At 43.7% G+C, this 25,398-nt stretch overlaps 2 protein-coding genes across 10 annotated transcripts in view; one reads left to right on the top strand and one right to left on the bottom strand.

The window, feature by feature from the left end:
* The first annotated feature begins 305 nt into the window (after positions 1–305).
* TTR (transthyretin) lies at positions 306–7,128 on the top strand. Its single transcript, XM_025886399.2, has 4 exons — positions 306–441; positions 1,548–1,678; positions 3,706–3,841; positions 6,864–7,128. The coding sequence occupies exons 1-4, from the start codon at positions 373–375 to the stop codon at positions 6,969–6,971; spliced, it is 444 nt and encodes a 147-aa protein (XP_025742184.1). The 5' UTR covers positions 306–372; the 3' UTR covers positions 6,972–7,128.
* Positions 6,863–25,398, bottom strand: part of B4GALT6 (beta-1,4-galactosyltransferase 6) — an 89,141-nt gene continuing 70,605 nt past the window's right edge. Inside the window, exons 10-11 of one of the 9 annotated variants that reach the window (XR_012380057.1) lie at positions 9,574–12,126; positions 6,863–8,147 (exon numbers count right to left, since the gene is read on the bottom strand). The gene's annotated coding sequence lies outside the window, so the exon portion shown is untranslated. Of the gene's footprint in view, positions 12,127–25,398 lie in introns of all 9 variants that reach the window. The other 8 variants (XR_012380056.1, XR_012380058.1, XR_012380061.1 and 5 more) reach the window with 8 other exon arrangements.

Below are 25,398 nucleotides of genomic sequence, written 5' to 3'. Positions count from 1 at the left end.
AAAAAAAACCATGCAGAGAAATCTGTAAGGGAGAGAAAAAAAAAAAATTCCAAGAATGTTGCTGCCTCCCGCCAAGCAGGGAGAAGAATATATTTGTTTGGTTTTGTGTGTTTTGTTTTGGTGATTTAGCTGGTCAGTGACCTGCTAAGCATAAGAATATTTCATAGAGCTAATGTTCCTATACTCTAATCTCTCTAGGCAAGGTTCATATTTGTGCGAGTTACTTATTCTCTCTTTGTTGACTAAGTCAATAATCAGAATCAGCAGGTTTGGAGTCAGTTGGCAGGGATCAGCAGCATGGCTTGGGAGAAGTGAGTATAAAAGCCCCAAGAGGAGGGCGGCCCCCACACAGGCCCTTGCGTTCTCGGCAGGATGGCTTCTCATCATCTGCTCCTGCTTTGCCTCTGCGGACTGGTACTTGTGTCTGAGGCCGGCCCCGCGGTGAGTGTTTGATTCTGCCAAGTCCTTTTATGCAGACCCTTAGGTCCACTAGATGAAGTAGAAGTGACTTCTTTCAGCTCTGCCCGCCGCCTTTTGTTCCTAGGACAAGGGCACCCCGCATCGACTTTTAAATGTCATTGATTCAAACTTCAAAATGAGTCAAGTTCAGCAGAGCTCACGGAACCGGAGCTGGGACCCTGGGTGCGCCCCGCTATTGCTTTGGTGCACTGGGGGTTACAGGGCCTGGTTCCTCCGCTCAATTTCCTCAGAGAGATGGTAGAAATAAAGACGTGATATTCGCGAAGCAACCAATATCACATTTTCAGAAATGCGTCCTTTTATAAGGTTTATTTCCCTTCTACTAATCAAAATGTCTTCATTGATTAATTTTTGAAAGGCTTGGCAGACAACATTCTAGTCAAATACCAAATTCTTAAGTCCTCTGGAAGAATTGACTAATGCTATTAAATGGGTCATGATACAGTCTGACGTGATTTTACGACTAGTAAGAGGGAATGACTACAGCAACAGCGGACTCAAGTGCTCTCGGAGAGAAACTAACTCTTTGGGCCTGTGGCACATTACGTCTTTTCAGTAATTCCACTCCAGTAGCGAGGCTTCACAAAGCAACTGTTCCCAGAGGGCTTATTTTCTCCCTTAAAACTCATTAGCCCCGTCCCCGGTCGATCGCAGCACGTCCGGAGGCAGAAGCCAGCCTGGCTTTGGGAGCAATCGAGTCCGGGCTACACTGAGAAGGGGAGCTCATTCCCTCTCAACGCTTATATTGCTGGAAATGGAATTGGCGTGTACGTCTTGCCTTGTTCCAGATTTCAAGCACCATCAAGGATAGATCCTTTCAGGGGCGCCTGGGGGGCTCAGTCGGTAAAGCGTCTGCCTTTGGCTCAGGTCATGATCCCAGGGCCCTGGGATCGAGGCCCACATTGGGCTCCTGGCTCAGGAGGGAACCTGCTTCTCCCTCTCCCTGCTGCTCCCTGTGCTTGTGCTCTCTCTCTCTCAAATAAAGAAAATCTTAAAATAAGAAAAAGAATAGATTCTTTCACTCTTACCAGTTTTGTTGACCTCTCACTGGCCTTCTCTATGCCCAGGGCACTGGCGGATCCAAGTGCCCTCTGATGGTCAAGGTCCTAGACGCCGTCCGAGGCAGCCCTGCTGTCAACGTGGCCGTGAAAGTGTTCAAAAAGGCTGCTGACGAGAGCTGGGAGCCCTTCGCCTCCGGGTAAGCTGCCCAACAAGCCCAGACCCGGGACCTCAGTCTAGCTGCTCATTCTCCCGCCATTTGTTAGAGAGATTGCCTCACACCATTCACGGGAAGAATCTTCGAGTAGATTGAGAATGCAGGTAGGGGTCAAGTAGGCCGTGGGGAGGAGGCCCTCCTCTTGCTTTGCTTCACCGGGAGTGCCCAGAAGGGACAGACCATACAGGGAAAAGAAGGAGCAGTGATCCACTGCCTTCTCAGGTCACAGACCACTTTAAGAAGGTAAGGAAAACTATGTTCTCCATGCCCAGATCTCACACACACACACACACACACACACACACACGTATATACAATTTCAAGAGTATCACAGATTCCCCGGTGCCCTTGCAAAACATTCAGGCTGAGTGTCCTTGGCTTGGAATTTTAGGCAAGATGTACAATTTGTGTTACTTTATTAATGAAAAGAAAGGAATTGAGGGACAGCCCTGACAAGGCACGCGTCTAGTTTATCCAGATCCTCCAGAACCTAGTACTTGTGCCTAACCACTCATGGAACACCCAGTCCGTGCCAGGCTGGAGCCTGGGGCACTCAGTAACAAAAGGACACAGACGAGAAAGATACATAAGCAGAGCACCGCCACGGACCAATCACCCAACACCAGGTGCAGCAGTGATTCTCACCTTCCTCGGGCACTGTACAATTTTCATAGTGTTTACCCACCTCCCTTAGCAAGAATTTCAAAGAAAATGCGCATTAGTAAACCTAAACCAACTCACGGAATGAATGAGCAGCCAAGAAACCCTCAGCACCAAACGATACTGCTAAGTGCTTCTGTCTTCAGGAAAGAAAATTTCTGTGGGTTTTAACTGAATCCCAAGAACCACACTGGGATTCGTCACCCATCGCTGGGAAGACCATTTTCGTTGGTGTGGTTTCAATTGAGTTTTTATTTGTGAATTCATTTATGTTTATCTAAAATGCCAAGCACGATGTGGAAAGTACTTAAGAGAATATTCTCAGCAAGAGATAGAATGAACACCAAACATATTCAGATGTTCATGTGAATCTTTTTTTTTTAAGATTTTATTTGTTTATTTGAGAGAGAGAGAATGAGAGACAGAGAGCGCGAGAGGGAAGAGGGTCAGAGGGAGAAGCAGACTCCCCGCTGAGCAGGGAGCCCAATGCGGGACTTGATCCCGGGACTCCAGGATCATGACCTGAGCAGAAAGCAGTCGCTCAACCAACTGAGCCACCCAGGCGCCCGTGAATCTTTTTTTCTTCTGACAAGATAAATTTAAAAAAATGAAATATTTTCTTCCTAGAAAAGAAGACAGGTGGAAAGGCAATGATCAGAGTTAGTAAAGACAATTTCCATTTTTATCTGTCAGTTTTTGAGGTCTAATGGAGGGCAATTTCTAACACCAGCAATGGAGCTGGTACCTCTATAGAAACAGAAGTTACCTAGTTATTTTTTTTTTAAAAGGAGTTGCCTTGTATTTGTTGTTACCAAAGGGTTATGAAAGACATTAAATATATAAATAATTTCAGGTACAGGCTCCTTATTATACTTTGGGATTCCCCCTGTGTGTTCAAGTGATATGGCCTCTGAAAGACACCCTCACACTAGGAGGGAAAGGGGTAAGACCCTGGTGTCATGGGGACCACAGAGTCCAAGAGGCCATGGCCACTTCCAAGGGGTAGTTACGAACCTTCACCCAAACACCAACCCTGAATTGAAACGACCGTTTTTGAGTTGAAACATACCTATACCTTCTGTTCTCCTAAGAAAAATCTAGAATAAGCTTTTTGAAATCTTTCTGACAAATTTCCTGTCAATTTCAGTTACTAGAATTTCACCTTCCCTTCCTTCTCCTTTTCCTGAATATGTATACTTATATAAATGTATTTCCCCCCACATACACACTGCACATGTGTAGTGTGTGTGTGTGTGTGTGTGTGTGTGTGTGTGTGTGTGTGTGGTATCACCTTGCCATGGTATTCATTCCCCTAATGTCTAACTTAACCTGTAACTTTTACCTTCTAGGAAAACCAGTGAATTTGGAGAGCTCCATGGGCTCACAACTGCTGAGAAGTTTGTAGAAGGGGTATACAAGGTGGAATTAGACACCAAGTCGTACTGGAAGTCACTCGGCATTTCCCCGTTCCACGAATATGCAGAGGTGAGAGCGTAGAGACACTCGAGTTGCTTTTTAGTATTTTGTTTTGTTGTTGTCGTTGATCCCAGGCAATGCCCAGTCTGCAGTCACACGCCATGGAAATGTCATAAGGAAAGCACCGAACTAGCACAGATTCCCTTTCCTATTTCTACAGCCAGAAAGCTATAGAACTCTGAAAAGCAAAGTTTATTTCTAAGTTTGGTGGCAACTCATTTAGTAACATGACCTGAATTGACATGAGGCTCCTTATTATCTTCTTCAGTTCCCCCTGACTAGGAATGGTTGCTTGCCAAAGAACTGTTAATATGTTGGATGACTAGCAGCCCTCCAGACCCTACCTAGGGTGCCCTGTAATGAAACAGAGATGCACCATTTTACTTCTCTAAAATCTGAAAAAAAAAAAAAAAACCCACTTCATTCCAAAACACATGGCTCCCAGAGGTCTGGAGAAGTGTTTGGGGCTAATGCATATACAGACAGCAAATTCAAGATAATAATGGCAACATAATAGATAACACCGGTCGGGCATACACCACATGCCAGACTGCTGTCTTTTCTATATTTAACCGATTCAGTCCTCCTCCACAGCCCATTGGAGTTGTTATTATTATCCTCATTTTACAGAGGAAGAACTTGAGGCACCGGGCAGTGAAATAACTCACCCAATGTCTAGTAAAGGGATGAAGAGAAATAATGACCAACAGGGCCCAGACTGGTCTTAGCCTCAGGGGTGCCTCAGCTTTCTTCCTGTAAGAAGTCGGGCTAAAAACAATAATAATAAAGCCACCTTTGTAACCCTTGGTTCACACTCTAAGTTTTGCTTATGAGGCAGTAGGAACCTCCAAGTGATCCACGGGCCCAGTCTCGGTGCCTCCTCCTTCTCCGTAATTCCTGAAGTCATTTAAAACAGATGGTTGACATGGAAAGAGAATCCAGAACTCTGGTCAGAGTTAAAGATCAAGTAATTGCATCAAAAATAGCTCAGCATTAAAGGGAAGCATCCTCTCTGCTTCAGTTGACATCAGATGGTTCTTTGGGGCGACAGTGTTGCCAGAAAAACCATAGGGGCCTGACTTCTGGGGCTCCCCATCTACCAAGAAGCTTGCCTTTGGCTGCTCCTCCTAAGTGGGGTAGCAAGACAAAGAGCCTAGTTTAGATGGTGCAGGGCTTAGAGGTACCCACCACAAATCATTTGCGCCTAGACTCTCAGCCTCTACCCTAGAACACAGGATCAGGCCCCTCGGAACCCTTGTCTGCCCTGGGCTCAGCCTAATGAGAAGATTCACGGCCGTAGGGCCCACGATGCGTTGCTACTAGTCATTAGATGTTAGCTTCCTTGTCTGTTCTTAGTGTTAGTGTTCATTCAACCAACATTTGGAAAATAAAAGCTTTCTATGTGTCCAACATTCTGCTAAATGCTAGAAATTCGTAAGCGAAAACACACGCCCGCTCTGGGGGTGGAAGGAGAGGGACTGATGTCAGGCATACTAAGTAGGACCATCAGCCCAGTGGATATGGGAAGTTAGAGAGAGCAGGTAAGCAAGCGCGAGTCCCAGGGCCTCCCCTCGGTGGTTGGTGCTGACGGGTCCAGCCATGAGTCCCTCCCCTGCCAACTTCTTCTGACCAAGACCCCCAGACAAATGCTGTTCTTCCGCATCAGCCACCTCCTCCCTCGCCGGGGACCCAGGTGGCCCTGTTACACTCACCGAGAGAGCTAGGAAATTACCTGTGGAACTAGTCGTCCTTTTCACTTCATGGGATTTTGAGCACCGATTATGCCATTTACAGTTTTGAGGAAGAATCAAGGGGAGCTGGAGGCCAATGTCAGTATTAGAGGGAAGAAGCTTTTCCTGGGTGATGCCAGACGCTTGGCCTTTAAGGAATGCTTTTTCTCCTTCAGAGATTCTTAGGTGATTGTTACCCCTTCTTGCCCTCAATGCTATTTTTATTTTCACTATGGTTCAATCAGATTTTTTTTTCTCCTGTCCCCAAACAACCAAGGCTTCCTTTTGCCATATTAGGAACAAAACACATTTACCCAGGATGTGTCCAAAGCTCAATCCAAGCCTATATACAAAATAAGTAAAATTAAAAACCTCCTCACCATCCCCCATCTCTCTCCTGAACCAAATTCCTCCTACTTGTCTCACTCTGGTGCCTAGACTATTGCAGGCCCTGAGCCTCAGAAGCTCTACTAAACCTGCCTGAAGTACATGACTAACTGGAACAACACTTTGGTCAACAATTTGTCCAATTAGGAAGCTCAAACGAGCTCCAACCCATGCGTGTATTTCAGAATTCCCACGTGATCTTCCACAGTCTGCTATCGTAACTAGAACCCGACACTGCTTTAATTCCATATTTCATTGCTTGTTACACATACAAACACATTCTTGTTCTTCGTGTTAGAAAATGCAAAGGAGTAGAGGGAGGAAAACCTCTGGGTTTGGAGACAGAAGCCTTAACTTCTAACCTGGCTCTGTCCTGTATAAACTTGGGCCAAACACTAACTCAGAGGTCTGGTTGACTTGCCTGTAAAATGGGAAGAATGTTCCTGCCAGCTCTACAATTCCAGGTCTCTGATGTGTGGTGAGAGTTGCAGTCACTGTTCTTCGGTCTTCAGGCCACCGAATGCGGGTTACTACCTCCCTCCTCCTTTTTCTACCAAGAAAGTCGACAAGAGCATTTGGCTCTCTGTGATTCCCCTCAGTCAGGCTAGCGCCACCCAGATTTTTAGCGTGAATTGGCAAAAACAAACAAAAATGAGAGAGAGACAGAGAGAGAGACAGAGAGAGACCTGATTATACAGGCTGTAGAAAAGAAATCTTGTTCCAGGGGTTGCACCAGTCTCCCATGGAGTCTTCCCAGCATATTTGGACTTTTGCCTTTTGTTCAATCGGTTCCAGAAAAAGAAACCCTAAGATAAAATGAATTAACTTGGCACTGGACTTCCAGTGGTCTCCCTCTCGGTGACTCACATTTCTAGGCTCTGATAGAAACGGACCCTGTCTGTGCTCTCTCGTAGGTGGTGTTCACAGCAAACGACTCTGGCTTCCGCCACTACACCATTGCGGCCCTGCTCAGCCCCTATTCCTACTCCACCACAGCCCTCGTCAGCAACCCCAAAGAGTGAGGGACCCCGCCTTGGGTGGATCTGAAGGAGAAAGGACAGGATTTTGTGTAACCAGTAGTATTCCATTTTTATTAAAGCAGTGTTTTCACTTTATAAGCTATGCTAGAAACTCGGGCAGAGACAATAAAACATTCCTATTAAAGCACTTCTCATTTCATTTGAACTCGCTTTTTTATTCCCATGTTGTCCTCTCAAAAAAAAAAAATTTTTTTTTTTTTTTTAAATTTAAGAGAGAAGCAAAGGAACTCAAAAAAGTCTCTGGCTGAATTCTGGAGGGAAGTCCCAGTTCTCAATGTCTTTCAAGCTAAGCATGTATTCGACATGGTCAGCAGCCATTAAAAAAACACATTCTGAAAAGGAGAAAGCTTTTGTGTCCTCTAACATTCAGTGAATAGCAAAAGACAAATTCTCAGGACCCACTTCTTTATTCTGTGCATTCCCTTTAAGTGCTTCACTGATTTTGAGGGCAGCGCCCAGCTGTACAGGGCCAGACCTGCAGTGACTCACGCTCTCCGATCCGGTTCTGACCAACAGCAGCCCGCAGTCAAGTGACTAGAAGATGTAATCAGAGAACCCTCACACCCCCAATTCACTCAGACTCATCCAAAATTCATGTACCGAGAAACCCTACATGCCAATTGCTATTTTAGGTGCCCTGAACATAAAGAAAGAGATCTAGTGCCCGCATTTCAAGAGCTCACAGACTTTGGAGAAGATGACGATGTCAACGTGATTTCACCGAGGCTCGGGTACAAGGCTCCGCGAGAGGAGGAAAGAGGGTGTAGCAAACAGCCAGGAGAAGTCAGACGAGGACACGGAATAAATTTCACTTCTGGATCTTGGCGGTTTACCAGCCAGGAGAGGGAGGGGTTATTCTAGGTCGAGAGAGCAGAGATTGCAAGGCCCAGACAGAGTGAAACAACGCGGTGAGTGGAGGGAGCAGACGGAGGTTGAGGATGTTGACGGGTAGGAGGTAGTAAGATGCGCGAGGCTGTGCTGTCTTAATAACAATCCCAATCTCCGGGACTCCGCAAAACCACGGTTTATTTCTCACTCACACCAAGTCCGATGAGGGAGTTCTTCGTCTGCTGACCTCCAGGGTGGCTTTCCTCCAAATGGTGACTCAGGGCCCAGGTTTGCTTATCTTGTGGCTTCAAGGGACACGCAGTCGGCTGACTGGAGGAAGAGAGAAAGTATGGTCTTCATCCTCCCATGTTGCAGTGACGCACAGGATTCTCATTGACATTTCCCTGGCCGGAATTTGTCACATGGTCTCACTTAGACACACCGAGCGATCTAGTTCAGTTCCTGATTGGGAGTCATGTCCCAGAATAACTGCATTCTGGAGAAAAGCACTAATCTGTGTTGGTCAAGAATCATCCCTGCCACAGTAAGGTTAGGACGAGAGGGAAAGGAGACTGGAGCGAAAGCAGGCTTTAGATGCCACCTGCTAGAGCTGCAAATTCATCTTCCAGACAATATGGATCCAAGCTGGGAAACTTGGCACCAGGTGTACCCCGTGTGGCTGGGGCAGAGATAGTTACTTCTGGGGCACAATCTCCAACCAGGGTTCCCCAGGACAACCTGGGTCTGACCCAAGGTTTAGGCCTAAACATACCTAAGCAGCCATTCCGTTTTCTGTCAAATTCAAACCTAAAATCTTGCCGTGCTCTAGCTGGCTGGGTAGAAGGAGGAAGAGATTTGAAGAAAGTGGAGTGTAGGCTTGGACTTTTTAACATGGATTCATTAAGCTTTGCCCCAAATCCATGTGGTAAAATCAATGCCCCTAATTCTGTTAATGAGATTAGCAAATCCTTTTTCTATGTATATTAGGCTAATCCACATCAAATTGCCATTTTTATAGATTAAATGGTCAAATATTGGGGCGCCTGGGTGGCTCAGTTGGTTAAGCGACTGCCTTCAGCTCAGGTCATGATCCTGGAGTCCCTGGATCGAGTCCCACATCGGGGTCCCTTCTCGGCTGGGAGTCTGCTTCTCCCTCTGACCCTCTTCCCTCTCGTGCTCTCTATCTCTCATTCTCTCTCTCAAATAAATAAATAAAATCTTTAAAAAAAATAAAAAAATAAATGGTCAAATATTAGCAATTTTATAAGATTCAATCTAATACTTAAAGTGATTGTATTGGTCACTGACCTGCCTGTTATTTAATAAAATGCTACATTTCAATTTGGCCGCTGTTAAATAGCTATGGATTTTTATAGCCCAAGCAGATTGAAAATATGAATCTGTCATATATATATCTCTGAATTGAATTTAACTTTTTAATGTTCCTGCCTCATTTCTTCTTGGCATCAACAAATTGAATCTTGCCCAATGAAATCAACTCAATTTGACTTCCAGTTTAACGTTCAGCCTTCTCCTTCCTTTCTGAATGTTATCTATCTTCTGGAAGCTATGTAGCATCTTGGCACAAAGTGGAGTGTGTTGTCTGGTCCCTGAGAGTCCTCTGTCCCAGCTGCATCCACTGAAATGATACTTTCTTCCTTTGCTCTTTGTTATGTGTTAGTATCTTTCACGGCCACAGTTATGGGTTGAATTGTGCCCCCTTAAAAAGATATGTTGAAGTCCTAACACCCAGTACCTGTGAATGTGACCTTATTTGGAAATAGAGTACAGAGGCAGAGAATGGAGTCACAACCAGCCGTAAGCCAAGGACACCAAGGATTGATAGCCATTGACAGAAGTCTTCTCCCCTACAGGTTTCAGAAGGAGTGTGTCAAGTTGACACCTTGATTTTGGACTTCTGACCTCCAGAACTGTGAGACAACAAATTCCTGTTATTTTAAGCCACTCACTTTACAACCCTGGGAAACTAATATAGCCTCCTATGTAGGGTATTCTTCCAAATTTTATCCTGGGTTTGTAATCAGTGAACTATGTCATTCTGAAAGTCAAAATCTATACTTAATATTTCTTTAGATTTCTTTTTTTGTTTAGTGATGCTGAACATATTGTCTTGTGCTTATTGGCCATTCAAACCTCTTGCGAACTGCATGTCCACATCGTTTACCATATTATGCAGGGGGTCTGTTTAGTCAGTATTGATTTATAAAAGCACACTATATTTGAAAGACATTACAAGCTGTATTTGAAAAGTAGTGTGACACACAGAGGAATAGTTATCTAAGTTATAGAAAACCACATGAGCTGAGATACCTTGTTGGAAGTTGGTGTGATAATTGCAAAGAGGAGGGTGGGAACTGGGTCATCACAAGCAGAGAGATGAAAAATCGTGGGGGATCATTGGGTGGGTAAGTTCAAGTTATAGAATCACTGAATGCTAGGTTTTAGAAGTCTTTTCGGGACAAGAAAGCTGAGCTACGGAAGGTTAAGTAAGTTGCCCAAAACCATGCAGAGAGCTTTGGAAAGCCCTGCAAGGCAGAGAGGGAGATTTGTCACAGGAGTCCATGGGTTCCTGATTAATTCCGACCGTGAGGAGCTGCTCATCCAAACTCTTGAAATAGCAGAGAATGCTAATAAGAAAATTCTGCCAAAATCCACAAAAGCAACAATATGTGCTTCTAACATATCAACCTTGGTGGACTCCCATCAGCCCTACTCTCTTTCCCATAAAATTACCCAAGAGATTAGAGTATCTTAATTAATTCCACTCATGGCCTTTCCCACTCACCAGAAACACACGCATCTCTCACTTCCCTAAAACCAGAAGGATCTTCATCATGTTGTATCAATTTCCCAATAGCCTCAGAAATAAGGATGTGGCCAAAGATTCCACCCTAGGATGGATAAAGTAGAGGAGGAGCACCATGGTGATTAACTTTATGTGTCAACTCGGTTAGGCTACGGTACCCAGTTTTTGGTCAAACACCATTCTAGATGTTGCTGTGAAGGTATTTTTTGACATGATTAACATTTTTTTCCCCTCCAGCTTCATTGGGATATAATTGACATATAACATCGTATAAGTTTAAATGTAAAACATAAGGATTGATAAACATAGGTCCTGCGAAAAGATTACCACCAGGAGGTTAGTTAACACATTCCTCACTTCACATGGTGATCTCTTGTGTGCACGTGTGTGGTGAGAACTTTTAAGATGTACTCTCTTAACGACTTTCAAGTATATGATACAGTATTATTAACTCTAGTTACCATGCTGTACATTACACCCCCAGAACTTACTCATCTCATAATGGGAAGTTTGTACCCTTTGACTACCTTAGACGTGATTAACATTTAACTCAGTGGATTCTGAGCAAAGCAGATAGTCCTCCATAATGTGGGTGGGCCTCGTCCAATCAGTTGATGGTCTTTAAAAAAAAGGCCCCTAGAGGAAGAAGGAACTCTGCCTGCAGACTGCCTTTAGACTCAAGATGGCAACATCAACTCTTCCCTGGACCTCTAGCCTGCTGGCCTGCCTTGCAAATTTCAGACTTGCCAGCTCCCACAATCACATGAGCCAATTCCTTAAAGTGAATCATTTTCTCTCTAGATATATATGTGTATTTAAATATAAATATAATGGAATTTTATATTAAATATAAGTGTGTTAGAAGTCGATGTGTGTGAATGGGTGGAGGGTAAATGTAAACAACAGTGTCATTTAAAGGCAAGATATTCATTCTCATAAAATGTCCCTGCCCTTTTTAAAAATAGAAAAAAATACTGCTATGCTCTCCACATAAAGCATATTCAGATGAACATAGTTTGAATGAGACATTTATGTGCAACGATCTATTTCAAGATTAGCTCTGTTTAAAGACTTCCCTGAGCCGTGTATCATAACTTCAGGGAACCAGAGATTACCATTAAAATCAAAGAGACGTCCTGAGCCTTTGAAGCCAGACTTCACAGGTAAAAATTATTAATCTGGTCACATATAGACGAACTGATTAGTACATTTCCACCCACCATTTAACCTTTCTGGTGTTTCAGGATGCTACACTGCTAAAGCCAGGAGACTCATCTCTAGGGTAAAACCAGCCACTTGGCACTTTGAGTAGCATAGGAGAAAAGGCATACTTTTCCAGTGGTTTCCAATATAAACCAAGAAGAGAAACGGAATATTCACTGCGCTCCCTCAACACATGTTTGTGTCTCTCGGCATCCTCTTCTCCTCGGGGCTCAGGGCCATGCTCTGCATCACGAGGACGTGGTTGGGGATTGATGCAGCCTGAGGACAAGAAGGACAAGAGATAACGAATGAATGGGGTTGTATAACTTCCCACAGTGGGAAGGCGAAAGCTGTGGACATGAGCCCAGTGAGGTTAGTATCGCTGGAGAACAAAGACCAGAGCAGGGAGGCCAGCCTGATGGACAGCAGCCGGCGTGCGAGGCTCCTTCTGTGCCACCCCAAGTGATCTTCAGTGCAAACAAGCATAGAGGACTTGTTCCTCTCATCCCAATGCAGGGTGTGAAGCAGAGAAGTGGCATGATTAAATTGGAATGCCAGATTATTGTTTCTCATTTAAGAAAAAAAAATCTATGCCCTACTGTGTGTGTGTGTTTAATTCCAGTATAGTTAACATGAAGTGTTACATGAGATTCAGGTGTACAACACAGTGATTCAACACTTCCGTAACTGAGCTCAGTGCTCCTCACGGTAAGTGTACTCTTCATCTCCATCCCGTTTCACCCATCCCCCGCCCCCCTCCCCTCTGCTAACCATCTGCTTGTTCTCCATAGTTAAGAGTCTGTTTGGTTTTTTTGTAAAGATTTTATTTATTTATGAAAGAGAGAGAAAGCACGAGCTGCGGGGGAGATGCCGAGGGAGAGGGAGAAGCACCGCTGAGCAGGGAGTCCGATGCTGGGGCTCGACCCCAGGACACTGAGATCATGACCTGAGCCATCCAGGCATCTAAGAGTCTATTTTTTAATTTGTCTCTTTTTTTGTTTTTGTTTCTTAAATTCCACATATGATTAAAATCATACGGTATTTGTCTTTCTCTGACTCACTTATTTCACTTAGGATTATCACCTCTAGGTCCATCTATGTTGTTGCAAATGGCAAGATTTCATTCTTCTTTATGGCTGAATAATATTCCATTTGTGACGTGTGTGTGTGTGTGTGTGTGTGTGTGTGTGTGTACCATTTTTTCTTTATCTATTCATCTATCAGTGGACAATAATTTGACTATTGTAAATAAAGCTGCAATAAACATAGGGGTGTATATATCTTTTCAAATTAGTGTTTCATATTCGTTGGGTAAATACCCAGTAATGGACTTGCTGAATCATGTGGTAATTCTATTTGTAAATTTTCGAGGAACCTCCATACTGTTTTCCACAGTGGCTGCACCAGTTTGCATTCCCATCTACAGGGCATGAGGGTTCCTTTTGGTCCACCCCCTCGCCAACACTTGTTGGTTTCTTGTGTTTTTGATTTCAGTCAGTGTGACAAGTATGAGGTGATATCTCATTGTGGTTTTGATTTGCATTTCCCTGAGGATGAGTGATGTTGAGCATCTTTTCATGGGTCTCTTTGCCATCTGGATTCTTCTTTGGAGAAATGTCTGTTCATGTCTTCTGCCCATTTTTTAATTATGTTAGTTGGGGTTTTTTGAGTTGTATAAGTTCTTTCTATATTTTAGATAATAACCCTTTATCAGATATGTCATTTGTAAATATCTTCTCCCATTCTATAGGTTGTCTTTTAGTTTTGTTGATTGTTTCCTCTGCTATGCAGAAGCTTTTTATTTTGATGTAGTCTCAATAGTTTATTTTTGCTTTTGTTTTCCTTGCCTCAGGAGACATACCTAGAAAAACATCGCTATGTATGCCCTGTTGTTTTAACTTCTCATTTTGAATTAATTTTCGCCTCAGAGAAGAGAAGTTGGAAAAACAGTATATAGAGCTCCTTACCCAAATTCTAATGCTAACGTCATACATGATCATAGTACAATTATCAAAACTGGGAAAACAACATTGATATAAGGCTTGCTAGTGGCATCCAATCTGTAAGTTTCTCAGTCTTTCCTTGCTGTATTAGATTCCTGGAGCTGCTGTAAAGTACCATAAACCAGGGGGCTTAAAACAACAGAAATTTATTGTCTCACAGTTCTGGGGCTGAGAAGTCCAAAATCAAGACATTGGTAGGGCCCCGTGCCTTCTGAAATCTGAAGGATAGGATCCTTCCTTGCCTCCCCTCTAGCTTCTGGTGACTTGCTGGTAATCTCTGGGGTCCTTGGCTTGCAGCGGTGTGTCTCCAGTCTCTGCCTCCTGCCCAAATCCACCAGGAGCACTTTGATGTAGTTGAACCCCTTGTGTTTATTACTCCTTCCAGCCAGAGAGAACACGCACCATGGGGAACCATAGAGTGTCTCACTGAGAGTGTTGGAAAGAACTATTATAGGATTGGGGCTTTAATTGGATGAGTTGAGAAAGAGTCTAAGGAAGTAGGACTTCATCGAGATTGGACGCTGTCTGAAAGTGAGGGCAGCTCTATGGGTGTCACAGAGGTTTATCTGTAGGGAGGGCAGACCAGAGAAGAGAAAGAACTGTAACTGGTAATAAAGCAGAAGCAGTGACTCCTTTCAATAGAGGTGAGGTTTGGTGCTTTGTGGGTTTCACAGTGATTTTGGTTTTTGTCTTCGTCATGGTCTCAGAGCAACCTTGATGATGTTGATGCTCTGTGATATTATCACGTCCAACGGACCACCGCCCTATGGTGAGCACCAAACTAGCTTGGGATAACACTGAGGCCAGTTCCCCCATGCGTGAGCTGCTTCCCCACCCCCCCCTTTACCTCCATGTCTATAGAGGTATTTAGAATAGAAAATCAGCAGGTAGCAATGCTGGCTTCATTGTGGGAATGGGGAGAATTAGAGGAGCCTGTGACGTCTCGGGCACCCATCAATGGCTAGCAGATTGAGTGGATGAGCCAGCAACTGAGCTCAGGAATATGGGCAGAAGAGCAGATTCGTAGGCAGAAATGGTGAGTTCAATTTCAACCCTGCTGAGCCTGAAGTAACCAAGCCACTTTTTAATCTCATACCTTGGGAGTTGGCATTGTGGGCACACATATAGGCAGAAAACAAAAATCGCCAATATTAAAATAACTCCAGAAACATTCAGATAGCACCTGTCCAACAGGGACATTTAGAGTATTTATGCCTTAAACTACATTTTGTCTGCAGAGACAGTGCTTCCTAGGAATTCTGTACCTCATCCAAACCCTCATTTTTTTTAAATTTTATTTTATTATGTTATGTTAATCACCATACATTACATCATTAGTTTTTGATGTAGTGTTCCATGATTCATTGTTTGTGCATAACACCCAGGGCTCCATGCAGAACGTGCCCTCCTTAATACCCATCACCAGGCTAACCCATCCCCCCACCCCCCCCAGAACCCACAGTCTGTTTAAAACCCTCAGTTTTTACAGCCATTCCTTCCTTCTACTTCCCAGTTTGTAGAACACACCCCTCCCTTAGCCCCATTCCTTCTTATTGCCTCTCAAAATGGAAATAAGCTCCCAATCAATTCCATTTCCCAGCTTCCCATTCACTGTGGGTTAGAACGGCCCCAGTTAATTTAAAGCCAAGGCAGATGGCAATTCATCTTTGGCAATCAATGCAAATGCTGAAGGTCTGTTCCGGAACTGCCTGCAGCTAGCAGGGGGAGAGGGGCTCCATGTAGCCTGCTTACATAAACGCGGGACATGCAGCGCTTCCCTCCAGGCTCAGCAGTCCCCCACCTGCTGGCCCTGCCATTAAGGTCACTCCCCAGGAGGCCAGAGGCTGTGCAACCGGGTGTCAAGACTGCTGTGGAAAGCAGGGGTGGGCTGAGGGGGAGAACCCTGAGGCTGGCCTCAGAGCCCCAGGCAGCTTCTAGATGACCCACGCTGAGCTGAATGAACACTGCTCCACAGCCTTCCCTGGCAAAGTGTTTTCGGAAAAGACATTGGAACATATTTTGAAGTATCTGCCGAGCAGGGTCCAGCACATAGTCAGTGCTCAGTAAATATTTGCTGCAGGATAAGTGAACGGCTTGACTCTGAGCAGGCAAACAGTTCTCCTGTGAGCCCCTACAAGGTCTTGGGGTTTTACCCAGATGTTTTTTCCTCTCATATGGACACGTGAGAAATGGCACCATGACCTATCAATCTACAAGAAACGGACCAGTTTGTTGGGAAACACTGAAAGACTACCAGATCCTGGTTCAAAACCTGAGTGCCAAGATTCTGCCTCCTTGAACTGATTTCAAGAACTTAGTCACTGGGAACGTTTAAAAATAGAAAACAATCTATTTAAAATGTTCTTCTGCCTAGGGTCCGGGCCAAAAGAACAAAAGTGTCCCTTCATTCAAATTATCACTAAAGACTATTATTGGGTGGGTTTTGCTTCAGCATCCTGAAAGGCAGAGACCCACAGCCGTTCCAGGCCAGCCCACAGAGAGGCATCATGGGGTGGGAGCCCTGCATCGTGGGGGGTCAGGGCCCTGCACAGGGGGTGAGCCCGACGCAGAGCTCGCGCTCATGAGCCTGAGATCAGGACCTGAGCCGAAATCAAGAGTCAGGATCCTGCATAAGAATTTGGCATCAGGAGTAAAGGCCCTTCCTGCTTAGGGCAAATACACAGGAAAGTCCATGAAAGACCTATAATGAATGCAGGGGCAAATACACAGGAAAGTCCATGAAAGATCTATAATGAATATTCCAACATCCATTCCATCCATTCTGCTTCCTTTGAAGAGCAATGGAAATGCTCCTGGAGAAAGGAGTGGGTGCAAGGAGTTTATCTGTCTAAATCAGTCTCATCATCTTTGCCCCCATGTTTAGTTTAGGGGTGCTCAGGGACCTAACATAGTCTGATCAGAGGGAAACCTGGGACTTCTCTTTCACGGTGAAATAAGAATGTGACGTCTCCCCTGGAAGAGCCCGGGAGGTGCTGGTAGGCGTCCTATGAGGGGTGATCTTCAGGAGGGAGCCAGTTCCAAAAAGGCAGAAAGCACAGCTGAAGCATTTAATATTTCTTGAATTTTCACTGGCATTAACCAATACTTTATTTTTTAATTGTGTTTGAATCAGGGTTTTTTAAATCAATTTTTCTTTATTTATAAAAATAGCTTTTTAAAAATTATATATACTTTTTAAAAAGTTTTTTTTAATAAACTTTGAATTTTAGAACAATTTTGGATTTACTGATTTATTTATTTTGCTACTTGTGACCAAGAATGTCTCAAGGGGCGCCTGGGTGGCTCAGTCAGTTAGGTATCTGCCTTTGGCTCAGGTCATGATCTCAGGGCCCTGGGATCGAGCCCCATGTATGGCTCCCTGCTCAGTGGGGAGTCTGCTTCTCCCTCTCCCTCTGTCCTTCCCCCGCTCATGCTCTCTCTCTCAAATAAATAAAATCTTTTTTTTTAAAAGAATGTCTCAAATGATACAGCTGTAGAAATACCCATTGTCTCTTGGTAAGAGAAAAACATGTACCAAAAAAATCAGTAATGGTTCCAAAATAGGCTTTCTCATACATATTATTAAGTTGAAAGATTCAATCCCATGATTTGAGAAGAAAGTTAGCAGAGTTTTTTTAAAGATAATTATTTTATTATACTTTATGAAAAGAATTTAATGTTCAAGAAACTAAAATTATAGCAACACATAGTTGTACCACAATAGAATGTTCTTATTAATAGAATGCTATAAACATATTTATATAAAATTGCAATCAATGTAAAATTTTCTTTTTTTTTAAGATTTTATTTATTTGTTTGACAGAGAGAATAGAGAGCACAAGTAGGCAGAATGGCAGGCAGAGGGAGAGGGAGAAGCAAGCTCTCTGCTGAGCAGGGAGCTAGACGTGGGGCTTGATCCCAGGACCCCAGGATCATGACCTGAGCTGAAGCCAGCTGCTTAACCGACTGAGCCACCCAGGCGCCCCATTTTATTTTCATGCTTTAATTATGTTATCATGAACAATTTCCCATATTTCCATATAATCTTTATAATTTTTATTTTTGAAAAATTTACACCACCTTCAAAATGTAATATACTTAGTCTCAATTTTGAGGACTTGTAGTTAGTGCTACAATGAACATCTTCATGAAGCATACAGCTTTTTGCTTCTGTTGAATTGAGTGACCTAACATTTTCTAGAAGTATCTAACTCTTAGATGGCGTGGAGCCTTGGGCATCAAACTGCCTGGGAAGTAGTCTTGGCTTCACCATTACAAGCTGTTTGATCTTGAACAGATTATACCAGCTTTTTAGGCCTTGGTTTTTTTCATTTGTAAAATGGGAATAACCACAGCACCACTTCCAAAGAGTTATTTTAAAGACCAATTGTCATAATACATGTGAAAAGGTTTAAACCAATCCACAGAACATATTAAGTTCTCAAGAACTATGATATATTATTTGGAGTAATATTGGAGTACGAACATATTAATGTAAAAAATTCTATAACACTGAAGCCTTACCATTTCTCCTTATTAGAAATATTTTACCACTTTAGCAGATAGATCATTATGTCTCATGATTGCTTGAATTTTTATTTTTTGACTACAAAGGATGAACATTTTCTTGTATTTATTTTTTTTAAAGACTTGTTTATTTATTTTAAAGAGAGAGAGCACAAGCAGGAGGGGCAGAGGGGAGAAGGTCAGAGAATGTCAAGCATATTCCACACCCACCTCGAAGCCCAACACTGGGCTCAATCTCATGACCCTGAGATCGTGTCCCGAGCCGAAATCAAGAGTCAGACACTTACCCGACTCCACCACCCAGGCACCCCTATATTTATTTTATTTTTAATGTGTATTATCTATTCCATTTAATAAGCCATTTTTTAAAAATATGTCTAATAGTCTGAAAGGTCTGACTCATTGATTCATTTTAGGCATGTGTATTAGTCTATTAATGTATTGTCGCTGGAACAAATTACCAGAAATTCAGTGGCTTAAAACAATCCAGATTTATTCTCTTACAGTTCCAGAAGCCAGAAGTCTAAAATCAAGGTGTTGGCAGAGCTGTGTTCCTTCTGGATGCTTGGCCTCAAAGAGTGGTTCTCCTTGCCTTTTTAAGCTTCTAGAGACCACTTGCATCCTTGGCTCATGGCCCTTTCTTACAAGGAGCCTTGTGATTATATTGGGTCACTCAGATAATCCAGGATAATTTCTCCATCTCAAGATCCTAAATTTAATCACATCTGCAAAGTTCCTTGCACAGATTCTGGGAACTAGCACGTGGATATCTTTGGGGGGCAGGTGGGGTGCATTATTCAATCTATGACAACCCACATGTATTGGTTCTTACACACACACACACACACACGTGTGTGTGTGTGTGTGTGTGTGTGCTGAGCACCTGTGCTGGGTGCTGGAGCCAGAGGGATGAAATAAGACACCAAGTCTGTTTGCAGGGAACTCATGTTATTACCAGTGGAGATGGGCATGAAAGAACTGAGAGAAAGAGAGAAAGAGGGGAGGAAGGAGGGAGGGAGGGAGGAAGGAAAGTAGAGAGAGGGAAAGAGAGTCAGCACTGCAGTAAAAAGACTGAAATGCTATGGCAGCCTAACAGAAAAACCTGCCCGGATTCCTGGGGGCCCAGAGGCGTCACAGAAGAGGGGACAACTGAGCTTGTCCTTAGAAACCAAGTAGGAGGCACCAAACAAATAAGGGAAAAGCCATTCCTGGGGAGGAGACTGAACTGCAGAGGGACAGAGATGTGTGAGAACATTAAACAGTCCGACAAAGGCAAGCAACTTGGTTTCATTCGAGGCAGGCTATTTCATACCAAGTAGCAGAGGACAGATGGCCTATGCTAAGACGTTAAAGAACCTGTGGGTAAAGGGGAAGCTGTTGTCAAGGTAAAAACAGGCAACGAACTGATCTGATCAGTGCTTCAATCCGTCCGCGGCTGGGATAGACTGAATGACGGGAACCTTACACTGGCCTGGTGGAAGAGTGGTAAATTCCATTTATCTTTCTTTTTGTTTTAATGGGCACCTAATACAATAACTAGAAAGGAAAAGAAATGAACTGGATAATGTTAAAGTTCCTTCCTGACCTAAAGTTCTGTGGCATCACAATCCCTATTCAATTGGTTCTCCCCGTGGGACTGGTAATTACAATACTTTAGCTACTAGGTATAGAGTAAAAAAAAACTACCCTTACTCCCAGGACTTACAAAATAAGTTTTTAGATAAGTAGCTACTAAAAAGTGTTATTAAAAAATTACTCAATTATTTCACCCGATGTATACTCCAAAGCCTTTGGATAGATTTTATTTCCTTACAAAAGCACACTATAAAAGCAATACCATATTCCTTATAACCTAAAAGCATCAAAACCCTTCAGACCACAGACTCAGAAAAACAATGTTTGTTGTTCTTTTTTTTCTTAATTTTAATAAATTGTTGGACTTTAAGGTTGATTTCTAGAGTCATGAATTAATTTCTACAAAGGTTTTCATAAGGCATATAAATTTCTGGGGTTTGTAAAATTTCTCATCCACTTCTTATTCCACGTCTTTAGACCCTCCAATTTCCTTTAACCACTTCCATGTTCTGATATATCTCGGAAGAGCAGCACTTAACTTTTGCTCTTCTGCCACTGAATCTCTTTCCTGTGACTTCTCAACAGATCCCTACTTTGACTCCTTCAGGGTGGTTGTGAGGACCAGTAATGAGGTATGACCTGAAACAGGCTTAGAAAGTACCTGGGCATCATAAACATGTAGTGCGTGAAATATCTACATGATCTCTGTGGAAACTGAGCACATTATCCTATGAAATAGTCAAAAACTTGTCAAGATAATGGTCTTTAATTAAATAGTCTATCATAATGGAGCACCTGGGTGGCTCAGTTGGTTGAGTGCATGACTGTTGATTTGGCTCAGGTCATGATCTGAGAATCGTGGGATCGAGCTCTGTGTTGTTGGGCTCCACGCTCAGGGCAGTCTCCTTGGGATTCTCCCTCTCCCTCTCCTCTGCCCCTCCTCCTGCTCACGGACATGCTTTCTCTCTCTCTCTCTTTTTAAAGATTTTATTTATTTGACAGAGAGAGACACAGCGAGAGAGGGCACACAAGCAGGGGGAGTGGCAGAGGGAGAAGCAGGCCTCCCACGGAGCAGGGAGCCCGATGCGGGGCTCGAGGACCTGGGATCAGGACCTGAGCCGACGGCAGCCACTCAATGACTGAGCCACCCAGGCGCCCCTCTCTCTCTCTTTAAAATAAATAATCTGTCATAAGTCTCCAGCATCTTTCTTCAGAAATAATAATAATTTATGGCCCAAAAGGAGAGAGGGAGGGCCATGAGCTAAGGCACCCCCACAGGTTCTACCTGAGCCTGTTCTGGCCTCAAGCAGTGGTTCCCAAACTTCAGTACCCATCAGCTTGGACCAAGGTCTACATCGGTGTGAAAAGTCCCGTGAGTACATCAACAGCAAGGTCCCATCGATGACTTAGGATTTACCGCCATGGTTTTCAATCCCAGCTGCATTTTTGAGTCACTTGGGAATATTTTGAAGCATTCCCATACCCAGGCCCCAACCCAGACCAATTAAATCAATTCTCTGGAGGTGGTGCCCAAGTGTGATTACAGTTTAAAAAACTCCCCAATCAACTCTAATGTCAGTCGGCTTTGAGACCCACCAGCTGAGAGTATCGTCCATGTAAACAGTTCCCAAACCGTGGGAAATCCCTGCCTCAGCTTCCCAGGACTCCCGAGAAAAGGACCTATGGGGGCCAGATATCTGGGTGATTGTTCCAGAATATCCATAGCTCCTGAAATCCAACTCAAACCGAAGCTGTACTTGAAAGATTCTACATTCTGTTGTCTTGGGAAAAGTTGTTTGGAAAAAAACCAAACAAACTGAATCCATGCTCTAAGGGCCGTAACTGAAAAAAGTGTCACTTAGCACGTATTTATTGAACTCCCATGAGGAGTGCCAGGTAAAGATGAAAAAGAAATGGTTCTTTGTCTTCAAAGACATCTCACTCCAGTGGGGCTATTTTTATGTAGGTTTGAATACCCTTGATTATGAAGAGCTTGTCACTCTGATCAAGGTAATCAAACTTGATTTTAACGAGGTCAAAACCCTTTCTAAAAGAGAAATGAAGTGTCTCAACAAGGGGTTCATTTAAGAAACACAAACTCAGCCCAGCTATCTTGAATGACGAGGGATTTATTTAAGGATTCATATGTATCTCGTGGAGCACAAATGGAATGGACACAGCTGGGCCTCACCAGGGACTGGGTCTGGAAAGCCAACAGGAACTAAAGTAACTACCTTTTTATCTATTTTTGACGTGCATGATTCCCAACATAGGTCTTCTTCCTTCTTGATGCAGACCAGCTTCCCTGCTCACCTAACCACATGGAAGGAAATTTGGACTCAGTCCCCATCCCCAAATTAACTGCCTCAGTCCCTGTGTCCCTTCACATTTCTGAGAATCTGGTTGGCTTGGGTTGTGTATTATTGTGCTTTCTCTGGGCAAGGCTCTATCCACCCTTTGTCCAGTGAGCAGTGGCGAGCAAAGCTAGAGGGGGTGAGGAACTCCCCTCTTGAGGAGGTGGTTGAGGCGGTTTTCTGGGCAAGGACCATGAGCGGGGCTGCTAAACCCGCTGATATGGCCACAGAGGAGAAGTTATCATATTTGTCGCATTAACAATACAAACTAAACTGTCTACAAAAAAGAAAAATGCACGGTAAAAATGGGAAGAATAAAAGTTAAGCCTATAAAACATGCAAACACTGTATTAGCGACACTTACATAATGTAGCCATGATCAAACAAGAATTGTTTTCTTTATACTTGCTAAAGTTAATCATTAGCTAATGAAGAACAAACTCACTAGACAACATTTGCTCTGCTTTGCCCCAATACAGTTTTTTAAAAGATTTTATTTATTTGACAGAGAGAGAGAGAGAGAGAGAGCACAAGCGGGGGAGCGGCAGGGAGAGGGAGAAGCAGAATCCCTGCGGAGCAGGGAGTCTGATGCGGGGCTCGATCCCAGGACCCTGGGACCATGACCTGAGCCGAGGGCAGATGCTTAACGACTGAGCCACCCAGGCGCCCCTGCCCCAATACATTAAATTTGTTTCTGTTGAAAATCGATTTTAGGGTTTGCTGTAAATTCATTTTTTTATTTTGCAAAAATATTGACACAATGCCGGTTCCTAACTATATAAAATCACACTGGAAGAATCAGTCTCACTGTCAACCCCGTGGCCTTCACCCCACCGTTCCCCTCCCCTACACAGACCACCATTTTTGTTAGCCTGCCAGTGACTCTTTCGTAAAAGAGAAGCAAGCATACACATATATTTTTAGCTCCCCTTCTTTCATTCACAAAAGGCAGCATTTTATATAGTGTGTGAACCTTATTTTTTCCCCCCCACAGGACACTATCGGGCTGGAAACCAGTACAATCAGAACATAGAATTTAGGCCCCCTCTTTTCTGGCTGCAAAGTGCTTCAGTGTGTGGGTGGCTTAACTGCTTAGCTTCCATCTTTTGCTATTCTAAATAACACCTCCACGAATAAACTTGTACACGTTATTTCACATCTGTAGAGATGTATCTTTAGAATAGATGCCTAAAAGAAGCTTTCTGGGACAAAGGGTAAAGGCTTTAGTAATTTTGCTGGATATTGCTGAATTCCCCTCCACAGGGGTTGTGACAGTTTGCATCCGATGTATGAGAGCACTTGGCTCGCCACAGCCTCACCAATCGTGTTGGTGAGAACTTCTGGATTTTTGCCAATCGGATAGGTCAGAACTGGTACTTCCACGTAATTTTCATTTGCATCTCTCTTACTGTGAGTGGAGTCGATCATCTTTCATATAGGGCACTTTACCTCTCTGGTAATGAAATTCTTAACTTTGAGGTCATCGGAGACTCACATGTAGTTGTAAGAAATGACGCAGAAAGATCCCTGGACCCTTTCCCCATCCTGCATGCAGTCATAATGCCATGTCACAGCTACCATAGTGACCCACAGTCAAGACACAGAACCGTTCCTGACCTTTCTTTGTAGGGGACATTGCTAGGAGTTGGACAAGATGGGGTGAATGCATTCCACTGACTTCCCCCACTAATTACCAAACAACAACCAAACCCCACCAGAAGACTGAAAGGTGGAGTAAAGGAGGCAAACTCCCAGGGGACACGGGGGCTTGACGAGAAAAAACCCAGGTGTGAGTTCTGGGAGTTCTGTTTTGTGTTTTTTTTTCTTGCTCCCTCAGTATCCCAGCCTGGGCGCTAGATAGGTCTGCAGCGCAGAGATGCTGATAGCAGCCCCCCCACCCCCCTCCCCCGCCAAGCAAAGCCTGTTCTCTGTCTGTAGCCCAGGAGCCTAGAAGAGCACAGGCCATCAGGCAGACACCTTTCCAACATACCTGTCCATTCTCCAGAAAGCACTCCACAAAAGCCAGGGCCATCTCCCCCTAAACTGGCAATCATGTCCCCTCCACTCCCCACCTCCCCCTTCTCCACGGTAGAGGTGAGGCTCTCCCTCACAGAGCCTGTGGATGCAACTCTTTGGGAACTCCCCCCTTCTATATGACCTGTCCAAGACTTTCTCCCTTTTTCTACTGGGTTTCCAAGAAGGTTGTAAAATTCTTTAGAGGCAAAAGGGTGGCCTCCGTGAGAAGCCCTTGGCAAGCCTTTCCCTTGTTTGGCTGTGGCCTACATGGGGGAAGGAACTGCCTTATTCGCTCTCATGTCCTCAGCACAGCACAGTGCCTGACATAACAGCAGGTGCTTAGTAACTGCCCAGGCGTACTGGGGTTGGAGAGACCAGGAACAAGGCTGCCAGAAGTTGCCAAGCAGGTTAAAAGACTGGTTAATTACTCTATGCAAAATGACATTTATACAAGGTCAAGGGATAAGAGAATAATGAAGGGGAAGTCTGGTTACCATGGTGACCCTGTTCTGCCTGAACAAAAGCATTCACAGGATTTCATAAGGACTCCAGGGAAACAAATCGCTGCCATGATTTTTTCCTGATTCTCACAACAGTGGTGGTGGAAGAGAAGAAAGAAGGAAAAACAGGTGAAGAAAGGGAGGAGGAGGGATAACTGTGTAAAATAAAGCCCTTGGAAATCAACTAAATGCATTTTTAAAAAGTGCCTCAGATAGAAATTATGTTCCACAGGTAAATTAACACCTTCTCTCTGGTATGAAGTCAAACAGGTGTTTCTAGCATCTACTCTCATTCTTTAACACAGTATAGTGTCTTGTGACATTTATTTTATGGGAAGGATGACTTTCACTTTCCAGGTTTTTTTTTTAATTTAATAAAAATTTTAGCAGTGAATTCTTCACTATTCTATTTCTTTTATACACTAATCTATAATTTTTTAAAAAGATTTATTCTCTACCTCAAATTAATATACTATGTTAAGTAAAATTTAAAAAAATAAAGATTTATTTATTATTTGAGAGAGAAAGAGTGGAGGGGGGAGAGGCAGAGGCAGAGGCAGAGAATGTCAAGTGGAC

Source organism: Callorhinus ursinus, unplaced genomic scaffold, assembly GCF_003265705.2.
Source record: "Callorhinus ursinus isolate GAN/ISIS: 27379988/994484 unplaced genomic scaffold, GSC_fseal_2.0 scaffold11, whole genome shotgun sequence".
NCBI lineage: Eukaryota > Metazoa > Chordata > Mammalia > Carnivora > Otariidae > Callorhinus > Callorhinus ursinus.
This window is presented reverse-complemented; position numbering and strand designations above follow the sequence as displayed.

What these genes read in the sequence shown, in the direction of transcription:
- TTR (XM_025886399.2), top strand. Translation starts at nt 373, where the DNA reads ATGGCTTCTCATCATCTGCTCCTGCTTTGCCTCTGCGGACTGGTACTT. An exon ending in TGTCTGAGGCCGGCCCCGCG is followed by an intron (nt 442 to 1,547) that starts GTGAGTGTTTGA and finishes CTCTATGCCCAG; the next exon opens with GGCACTGGCGGATCCAAGTG. An exon ending in TGGGAGCCCTTCGCCTCCGG is followed by an intron (nt 1,679 to 3,705) that starts GTAAGCTGCCCA and finishes TTTACCTTCTAG; the next exon opens with GAAAACCAGTGAATTTGGAG.